This window comes from Solanum tuberosum, unplaced genomic scaffold, assembly GCF_000226075.1.
Source record: "Solanum tuberosum cultivar DM 1-3 516 R44 unplaced genomic scaffold, SolTub_3.0 scf00219, whole genome shotgun sequence".
NCBI classification, from domain to species: domain Eukaryota; kingdom Viridiplantae; phylum Streptophyta; class Magnoliopsida; order Solanales; family Solanaceae; genus Solanum; species Solanum tuberosum.
The window spans coordinates 210901-221528 of record NW_006239145.1 but is presented as its reverse complement, the minus strand read 5'-3'; the positions used below and the strand labels follow the sequence as shown (position 1 = coordinate 221528).

Here is a 10628-nt window from a genome sequence, read left to right as displayed (position 1 = left end):
TTGTCTCCATCGAGTTTTGAACCTGAGACCTCACGGTTCTCAACCATTTTATTGACCACTATATCACACTCTTGAGTGCTTCTTGATTTCAATTTTTGCTCCAATCAAAAATCAAATAATAATTATTAATCGAGTGACCATATGAAAAATCATCTCTAAGGGGAGTATAATAATTCTATTTTTCTGAAAAGTGGTAGGAGGCCTCTTCTTGGCCACTATATATATAATTGTTGGGCCATTACTATTTTCTCGAGTTGTTGTATATATATTTATTTTTGTAGAAAATCCAGCGGCAAGTTGCCCCTTCGTATTCTCGTCGTATCCTCTGTAAATTTCTGTGAATACAGAGAGATTTGTTTAGATGTTGTGGGGTAGAGAAGGAATGTTTTGCATATTATAAGGTAAATGATATTTTTTGTTATTGTTGAAATAAAGAGTAAATTAAGTTAGCAAATAATGAAATCCCCACGAGATAATTGGCCAGAACCAATAGTTCGTGTCCAATCTTTATCTGATAGTGGGATTTCAACAATTCCAACAAAATATGTGAAGCCACTAAATGAGAGGCCATCATTAAGTAAGTTTAGTGATGTTAATATTCCAACGATTGATCTTGAGGGAAGCAGTAATTGTGAAGAAATTTCAGAAGCGTGTCGAGATTGGGGATTTTTTCAGGTTGTTAATCATGGCGTTCCGCGAGAGCTCATGGATGAAGCGCGACAAGTTTGGAGAGAGTTTTTTCATCAGCCGATGGATGTTAAGCAAAGTTATGGAAATACGCCTAAGACTTATGAGGGATATGGAAGTCGACTTGGAGTTGAGAAAGGTGCTATTCTTGATTGGAGTGATTATTATTTTCTTCACTATCTTCCTGGATATTTGAAGGACCATAACAAATGGCCTGCCCTCCCTCTTTCCCTAAGGTATGTTACTTTTCTTTTTTCATACTTTGATACTATATATATATCTCATCTAAAAATTTAAGTTGTATGCATGCAGGAAAGTGATGGAAGAATATTCAAAACAAGTGGTGAATTTTGGTGGACGTTTAATGAAGATATTCTCAAAAAATCTTGGATTAAAAGAAGATGTTTTACAAAATGCATTTGGTGGTGAAGATATAGGAGCATGTCTAAGGGTAAACTTTTATCCAAAATGTCCACAACCAGACTTGACCTTAGGCCTTTCTCCACATTCGGATCCTGGTGGCATGACCATTCTCCTCCCGGACCACCATGTCGCTGGCCTTCAGGTCCGACGCAACAACGCTCATTGGATCACTGTAAAACCAGCTTCTCATGCTTTCATCGTCAATATAGGCGATCAAATTCAGGTTAATACATCTTATTTTTAGTACCACAACATATATTTTGACGAAATTAATTTTCTTAATACAGTACTAAAGATAAATATAATAATGCATGTATATCGATGGTCACTTTTCCCCTTTTAATGGAAAACATCAAAAAATAAAAACATTTTTTCTGAAAATTGACTTTGTAATACAAAACACAACTTGATGTTTATTTTTAGTTTCTATTTATTGCAATTACATTATCTTTAAAGAGAAGAAATTGACCAAAAATAATCATATGGGAACGAATGAAAACAGCCTCCCCACCCCCACGTCCTCTTGCTTTGTCTTAAACATAACGAAAATTTAAGAAGCCAAATTTTAGAAAAATACTATACGTCATGGACAAGTTGTTTGCTACGGATAAGTCTTAATAATTCTATATTGTTTCTCACATTTTTTTTTTCAAAGACCACGCAAGGATAAAATTAAAAAAACATCATGTCACATCTTTTTTATTTTGATATATGACATCTAACCAGGTTCATTTAATTTGGTCATTATATCGACTATCAAATTGCTTTCCGTACATGCATATTTCCTGAATCCTGCATATCGAATTGTGTTGAATAATTATAACTTCCCTTATATATAAGAACTATAAAAAAAAAACTCTCGGTCTCAATTTATACAAAAATGTTTGACCAAATTTAAGAATGAAAAGAACTTTTTTGAAACTTCTAGCTTAAAAATAAGTTATTAATTTGTGTGACGATAAATCATTTTATTGTGGGTAAAATAAAAAATTAAAGCCAAATTATTACTAAATATACAAAAAAAATTAAAATTAAAATGGAGTAATACTTTTTTTAGACCAACCAAAAAATAAACTGTCACATTAATTTGATTGCTTGATTAAAAGAGAATTAGCAAGTAACCATCCATCTTCCGAAGTAAAGGGCTTTAGCACATGCTACCCTACAGGAGACCAAATTGACGTGAATTCTATAAACATTCCTTTATAATGACTTCATTGTAATTTTAAGTAACTTTTTTTTTTTGGGAGAAATATTGCAACTTTAATACGTAAATTTTACACTTTTAAAGATTCTTGATTCACTCATTTTTTCGAGAATATTTCTGAAAACAATTAACGTTGACTTGTTATATTCTTCCAAATTTGTAATTATTTTTTGAAGTAGTAAACATTGACTAATTAGCATAAAATATTTATATTTATATATATATTTTTTCTAATATTGTGTTTGCTTAGATAGTTAATCTTTTATTTTATTGAAGAAAGATTAAAGAGAGGTAAACATTACTTGTCCCTTAATAATAAAATAATGGCAATTTATTTCGTAAAAGCCAATATTTGGCACACAGTCATACAACCTTATCCTATTGAATATATGGACCTCACATCTGAAGATAAATTACAACATATATGAAATGTTGGACCACTAGAAAAACTGTACATGAATATTCTTCTTGATTTTCATTTTTTTTTCTTTTTCTGATTGTAGAGTAGATATCTCAGCTATTGAATATTTCATATGATTGAGATGTTCCCTGCTTGGTCAACATAATTTATGTGTTGGTGTACTTAAATATGTAGATATTAAGTAATGCGATATACAAGAGCGTTGAGCATCGAGTGATGGTAAATTCCGCAGAAGAACGCATCTCCCTAGCGTTTTTCTACAATCCAAAAAGTGATTTGATGATAGAACCAGTAAAGGAGCTGCTCACCACACACAATGTTTCTCCATTGTATCCACCAAGGACTTTTGATCACTATAGACTCTACATAAGGACTAAAGGGCCTCAGGGAAAATCACAGTTAGGGGAATCAAATAAATTAAATCCCCAACATGACAAAATGTAATTGATGTCTTTTTTTTTTGTAATAATAATAATAATAGTGTCATACTAGCTTGTATGGATTTCAATTATTGTCCACTAAAGTTTAGCTAGGCAGATGAAAATAAATCCCCCAATTTTTTTTAATAAATGATTGGCTACAAAGGGATTTTTTTTTAGTGAACGTGTCACAAGCTTACTCCTATTTTTTTTTTGTAAAGTTTTTGTAAAAACGAAGCAAAGCCTCTTCAATAAAGACCTTTTTTTTTTATTTCTCCCCCATTTCGTTTCATCGATTTTGTCCGGATCCCACCTTTCTTCTGAAAAAAGGGAAGGAGAACATTTTTTATCAGTTCAATTATAGCATTCAAATCATGTCTTCACGGCAGATTTAATTTTGCAAGTGATGACACGAAAAATATGAATTGCTTACTTTAAAGACTATAACTAGAGTTGAATTGCCTATATTAAGTAAATTAGGAGTAACATTTTTTTTAATCTGAAAAATAATGCGGGTAACTAGGTAAAACCGATTAATATACACTATATATATACGTAGTTAGTGCATATAATTATTAAATATTATAAATATTTTTTTGAGAAGTTTCACAAATCATTTTTTTGGAATTAAGATAGAGGGCAAATATAGGCAGGTCTCTCTTTTTGACTTGTGAAATTTGTTAGTGCGTTTCAACTACTTCTCCACCTCTAAGTTTAATTTAATTATTTTGATACTAAACATGTTTTGCATTGGATAATTAAATTTTATATAAACGAGTTATCCAATTAATTTAAATCTTTTTTTATTTCAACACCTCTCTTCATGATCTATCAAATCACTTGAAATAATAAATAATGTTATAGGTCAATATGTCCTGAAATATATTTAATTACAATAATTTGGATAGTGCAATTAATGGTGGAGAGCATGCTAAGAAACTTATTAATGTAGCGTAGACTTTCAAAAAAATTAGTGGTCATCCAAGAATAATTGAAAAATTGATAAAGAAAAAGCATTTTATGGTGGTTAGTTTTTTTTTTTTTGGTTTTTGTTTACCTTATAGTCATTGCTATTTATAAAAATTGATAAGTGTATATTTATTTGAGCTCTAAGAATTTTGTAAGGTAGAGTTTAACATTATCAAGGATATAGTGGGAGCTTGCACAAAAAAAGTTGCAGTTTTCCAAAAAAAATAATTGTTGAATGGGATAAACAACAAAAATTAAAAGAGGTAATCAAGATTGTTTATTGAATTCAGATTGTGTTTTAACTACAACAGGACATTATTTAAGAAATAAAATTAGTCCACAAACAGACATTTAATCACTAGAAGTTAAAGCAAAGATATATACGAGATTATCTATGCTAAAAGATTCGAAATACATAATATGAGGTCAAAGAATTATTTAGAAATTTAAGGGTTATAACCTAGTGTTTTAACTATAGTAGTGCACTCTTTTTTTCTAGCCTTTCTTATTGCTATTTACTTTTTCTTGTGATAGTGTGTCTCTTTATTGCTTAAAAGCTTATGAACACTTGCATTATAGCAGTAACTTTGTCAAATTGTCTTCCATTATTATGTATGGTGATAATTAAGGTTCCTTGTTGAAGAATCTCATGGTTCTTCCGTTCCAATATAATTATGTTCTTTTGTTTTCGTTATATTGATTAAAAGAAGTTCATGTGTGCTATCAAAGAGTTTGAAATTACATGTTCCTTCCAGGTTAAAAATATATACATTTGTAGGGAAAAATAACAAGTTTCATAGTTGGTTCATTGATTGTTTATGCATAAATAATTGAAATCTAAAAGTTACTAGTTTATATTTGCAAAAATAATTTTAGAGTAGAGATCACATCTTATTTTATAAATGTTAACCAAATAAAATTACCTATAAGAAGAAACAATTTTTTGGTTTTTTGGTAGTCTTGTGAGCTTTGGTCTACTTCATTTCTTTGGTTTTAATTTGTTAAAGTGAATACTTACCTCGCGTCCATTTATAGAGTGGCATGATAATCTTGTCATGTATAAAAAAAAAAATCACAGGGACAAAGCTTACTAGTTCTCTGCACCACTTTAGCAATTGGAGACTTTAATTGAGAATTTAGTTGGCTGCTCCTGAACAACTATATATGCGCGAATATGAAAGAGATGTAATTTAAGATCTCTACGATGCTTTTGAATTTTTTATCTTATATTTGATTTGACAATTTCGTTAAGAAGGCACTGCCAAGGGACAAGTGAGTGCTACTAGTGTGTTTCTATTTTTTAAAATTCTTGTCTTTTTTCGAATCCAAGTAATTCGTCATGTTAATAAAACAAATCTACTACAATGAATTATCAATAGTATTCATAACTTAGGAAATACACTTGATCGGTATACTAATGTTGTCTTATCGAGTTGCCAAAAGTAGGATGTCAAACTAGTTGGTCATATGATGATTGCTTGAAGCACAAGGCCATTACAACAAAAGTAATGAAATTAACTTGTACACATTTAAGTCAACCAGACAACTAATTGACTTAAGGTTCTGAAATTTTTCAAACAACTAGAGCATTGAAAATATAGCAATAATGTGTAAGAATTATGTCTCTTTGAGAAGATAGCCCAGAAGGATATCTAACAATGCAATAATGAGAACATATATAGATAGGATACCACCACGACATGTGTTATGTTCCCGTCTAAAGAGCTTCAGTTCTTGCTGAAGCTTGTTTTTTTGCTGCATAATAGAAATATTCCCCTCTGTCAGATTTCAAATTAGTGCCTTTTGTTGACAGAAATAAGAGTCTGTAACTACTATTCAAGTTTACAATTAGGAGTTAGTTAATTTGTTATAAAGTTGTTAGTTAGTTACATTCTAGATCTAAGAATAGAATGAGAAGTACATGTATAAATAGTTGTGATACAGCTTTATTGTGCAACTTTTTCTTCTCAAATCTATGAAAGATTAATCTTCTGTTTTTCTACAAACAACTCTGTAAACCTTCATGGTATCAGAGCCTTGATCAAAGTCTGAGTAGATCAGGTGCATAAGATCAGAGTCTGGAAGAATCATCAAGCTTCCGCGATACAAATCAAGAAAAATAGCAAGATCAATGGCAAACAATAGTGGCCAAGATACTGAGATCGGTAATGGTGGAGTTCCTGGTCATGGAAATACCACACCAATGATTCCTGCAAATCAAGTAGTGGATTATAATCATCCTCTGTACTTAAGTCCTGCTGATGTTAGTGGGGTTAACCTTATCTCCTTTCAACTCCTTGGGATAAAAAACTATGTTGTGTGGAGTCGATCCATTCGTTTGGCGTTGCTTGGAAGAAACAAAATTGGACTGGTGGATGGAACCTGTAGGAAGAATGATGTGAGTGCAGAGTTAGGAGGTCAGTGGGAAAAAGTAAATGCGATAGTTCTCTCTTAGCTTCTAAATTCTGTGTCCAAAAGTTTGTTAGCAGGAGTGGCATTTGCAATATCTGCCAAAGGAGTTTGAAGTGACTTGAAAGAAAGATTCGATCGGCTGGATGGGTCAAGAAATTTCAGCTTGCATAAAGAAATTGCTACACTTCAACAAGGTACAGATTCTGTGTTTGTCTATTTTACAAAGCTTAAAGAATTGTGGGATGAATATGAAACTTTGATGCCATCTCCTAGATGTGACTGTGAGAGGTCGAGAGGTTTTATTGAACATCTAAATAGACAAAAGCTCTATCAATTCCTGATGGGATTGAATGAGTTATTTGGACAGGCAAGAAGTCAAATTTTGTTGATGAATCCAGTTCCTGGAGTTAATCAGGCCTATGCTATGGTGGTGAATGATGAGTGTCAGAAATTGACTTCCAGTGGTGAATATAGGACTGAACTCCATCTGTTCTACTGGGGTTGATCCCTTAGCAATGTATTCAAGAACTGGAGGTCAGTCTAATAGCCAAGGATATAACAAGTTCAAGAAGAACTTGGGGTTGATATGTGAATTCTACAGATGCAAAGGGCATTCTAAAGAACAATGCTACAAGTTGATAGGATACCCTCCTGATTTTAAGTCGAAGAGAAAAGTGAATAATGGAGCAGGTCATAATGCCTACATGACTGGAAGTGAATTTAATACTACAAGAAAAGATGCATATGATGGGATGTCAAATGATCCTTTATTCAACTATGGGAATGCTACTCATGATAAGGGTCAAAGATCACAAGCTAACACTAGTGCAGTGGGTGAAAGTGAGAATCATCTGCAAGGCTGTACTTTCACCAAAGACCAATACAGTCAAATTTTGAAGATGCTTAACCAGAATCAAGATTGTGGAAACATATCAGGGAGTGCAGCTCATGGAGTTCAGGCTAATTCAGCAGGTAAAGCTCTATTAGTTTCTGAACATAGTGAGATATGGATTATAGACACAGGTGCCACCAACCATATGAGCTCTAATGTTGGTATGTTAACTAAGGAGTCTATAGTGAATGTCAAGGATCCAAAACCTGTAAGTTTGCCTAATGGTAAAGTAGTATATGTAACTCACACTGGATCCTGCTCAATTTCCCCAAGAAGTGTAATCACAAATGTATTTCACGTTCCAGAGTTCAAATACAATTTGTTGTCAGTTAGTCAGATGACAAAGGAGTTGGGATGCTCAGTCACTTTCTTTCCACATTTCTGTGTGTTTTAGGAACTCTACACTGGCAAGGTGAGGGAGATTGGTAAGGAAGAGGTTGGGTTGTATTTGCTGTTGAAGAATCTTACACAGGGTCAGGTGCAATTTCAGTCCTGTTTGGCAGAAGGAAAAAGAAAAGAAGCAAACAATTTCAGTCCTGTTTGGCAGAAGGAAAAGGAAAAGAAGCAAAGCAGTTATCAGAAGAAGAAGTGAATGTATGGAACAAAAGATTAGGACACATGTCATCTCATGCATTGAGCAGGTTATTTTCTGTTAGTCCAGAGGTTGTGAACAAAGTTTTGAATAAATGTAATGTGTGTCTTTGTGCAAAACAAACAAGAGCTGTATTTCCAAGTAGTAGTATTAAGAGTACTGACTGTTTTGACTTGATTCATTTGGACGTATGGGGTCCATACAAACAATCTACTTTTGATGGTAATAGATTCTTTCTTACAGTGATTGATGATTACTCAAGAATGACTTGGTTGTTTCTGTTGAAAAATAAGTCAGATGTATGTGTTACTTTGTCATATTTTATGCAGTTTGTTGGAACTCAGTTTGGTAAAGTAGTAAAGAAGGTAAGATCTGATAATGGGTCAGAGTTTGTAAATTATGTGTGTACAAAGATGTTCAAAGATAGAGGAATAATATATCAAAGGTCTTGTTCTTACACTCCACAACAAAATGGAGTGGCAGAAAGGAAGCATAGACATGTGTTAGAGGTTACTAGGGCAGTAAGGTTTCAAGACAACATTCCTTTAATATATTGGGGGCAGTGTGTGCTTGTAGCAACATATTTGATAAATAGGATGCCTAGTAAAGGTACTAGGAGGCAATCTCCATATGAGAAGCTCTATGGAAATAAGCCAAATGCTAACACATCTAAGGGTACTAAAGATGTTGTGCTATGCTAAGGTCTTATCAGAAAGTGACAAATTAGCATCCAGGTCCAAAGCCTCAGTTCTTATGGGTTATTCAGAGACTCAAAAAGGGTATATATTGCTTGATATGGCTTCCAAGAGTTTCTTTGTAAGTAGAGATGTAAGGTTTCAAGAGTCTGTGTTTCCATTTATATCCAGATTGTCAACAGATGATGCTGGTCCTTTTGTAAATAACATGAGTCTGGAAATGCTGAACTTCGACTGAAGTGACAGTGTCACAAGAGATGTCAACATAAGGTTAGAGTATGAAGAAGAGAGAGATATGCCAGAAGAATCTGAGCATGATCCAGTATTAGATCAGATGATAGAAGGACATGATCCTGAGGTTAATGAAAGTCAAGAAAATGTAGAGCCAGTGGTTACAAGAAGGTCTACAAGAGGAGTTCATCCACCTATATAGAGGAAGGATTTTGTATCATTAAACATTAACAAGGAAGTACAGTTTCCCATTTCTGATTGTGTGGCTTACACTCATTTGTCTAAGCCTTATCAAACTTTTATAGCTTCAACATCTATGCTGCAAGAACCAGCATCATATGCAGAAGCTAGTAAAAATCCAAAGTGGATAGAAGCAATGAAGGCTGAAATACATGCTTTGCAAAGTAACAATACTTGGGAATTGTCTGAATTTCCTAAAGAAAAGACTACAATTGGTTGTAGGTGGATCTACAAAATAAAATACAAGTCTACTGGTGAAGTAGAGAGGTATAAGGCAAGGTTAGTGGCAAAATGATATAGTCAGAAAGAGGGGATAGATTACAAAGAAACTTTTTCTTCTGTGGTAAAGATGGTAACTGTAAGAACTATCTTAGCTTTAGCTATGGCAAGGAAATGGCACATTCATCAAATGGATGTGTACAATGTCTTTCTAAATGGTGATCTATAGGATGAAATATACATGACCTTGCCACAAGGATTTACCAGTCAGGGGGAGAAGAAAGTATGCAGACTGGTAAAGTCTCTATATGGTCTTAAACAAGCACCTAGACAATGGAATCAAAAGCTTAAAGAGGCATTACAAAAACTCAGTTTCAATCAAAGTCAGTATGATCATTCTCTGTTTACAAGAAAAACCTCTGAAGGAACTACAATAATTTTAGTAGATGTTGATGATATCTTGGTTACAGGAAGTAGTCTTGAGCTGATTAAGGAAACAAAAGAATCCTTACAACAAGTGTTCAAGATGAAGGATTTGGGAGAATTAAGATTTTTCTTGGAATAGAGTTTGCAAGGTGTGAGGCTGGAATGGTTATGCATCAAAGGAAATATGCACTCCAACTGGTTGCTGAAGTTGGATTATCTGGTGCTAAGCCATCAGGCACTCCTATGGATGTGAATGTCAAGGTAACATCAAAACAATATGCTGATCAAACAAAGGAAAATCAAGGAGACAAATTTGTAGATCCAAGTGCCTATCAAAAGTTGATTGGAAAGCTTATATATTTGAACATGACTAGACTTGATATTTCATTTAGTGTGCAAACATTAAGTCAGTTCTTACAACAACCTAAAAAATCCCATATGGATGCTGCACTACGAGTAGTCAAGTACATCAAGAAACAACCAGGCCAAGGTGTGTTGTTATCCAGCAGTTCAGGCACTGAAATCACAGCCTGTTGTTGTCACGACCCAAGCCTAGGGCCTAGACGTGACCGGCAAATGGGGAATCCGAAGGAACCCCAAACAAGCCTCATAGCGTATCATTACACATCCTTGGTCGCAGAAGCAATTAAATGACCATGAGCAATAAGCATAATCAAAGGGGGGAAATCGGGACTAAGGGAGCAAGAGATAAAAAAGAAGAAATGATACATAAATACCATAGATGAGTCAAGCTCAAGCATAATACACAACTTGTCCAACACCACCTCTAAACAT

At 33.6% G+C, this 10628-nt stretch overlaps 1 protein-coding gene and 1 pseudogene across 1 annotated transcript; one reads left to right on the top strand and one right to left on the bottom strand.

Annotated features, from left to right (window-relative positions):
- The first annotated feature begins 237 nt into the window (after nucleotides 1–237).
- LOC102603761 (flavonol synthase/flavanone 3-hydroxylase) lies at nucleotides 238–3336 on the top strand. Its single transcript, XM_006356398.2, has 3 exons — nucleotides 238–923; nucleotides 1000–1333; nucleotides 2913–3336. Exons 1-3 carry the CDS (start codon nucleotides 457–459, stop codon nucleotides 3180–3182), a joined length of 1071 nt encoding a protein of 356 aa, XP_006356460.1. The 5' UTR covers nucleotides 238–456; the 3' UTR covers nucleotides 3183–3336.
- Nucleotides 3337–5743: 2407 nt separating this feature from the next.
- The window catches only part of LOC102584766 (vesicle-associated protein 1-2-like), a 9416-nt pseudogene continuing 4531 nt past the window's right edge, over nucleotides 5744–10628 (bottom strand).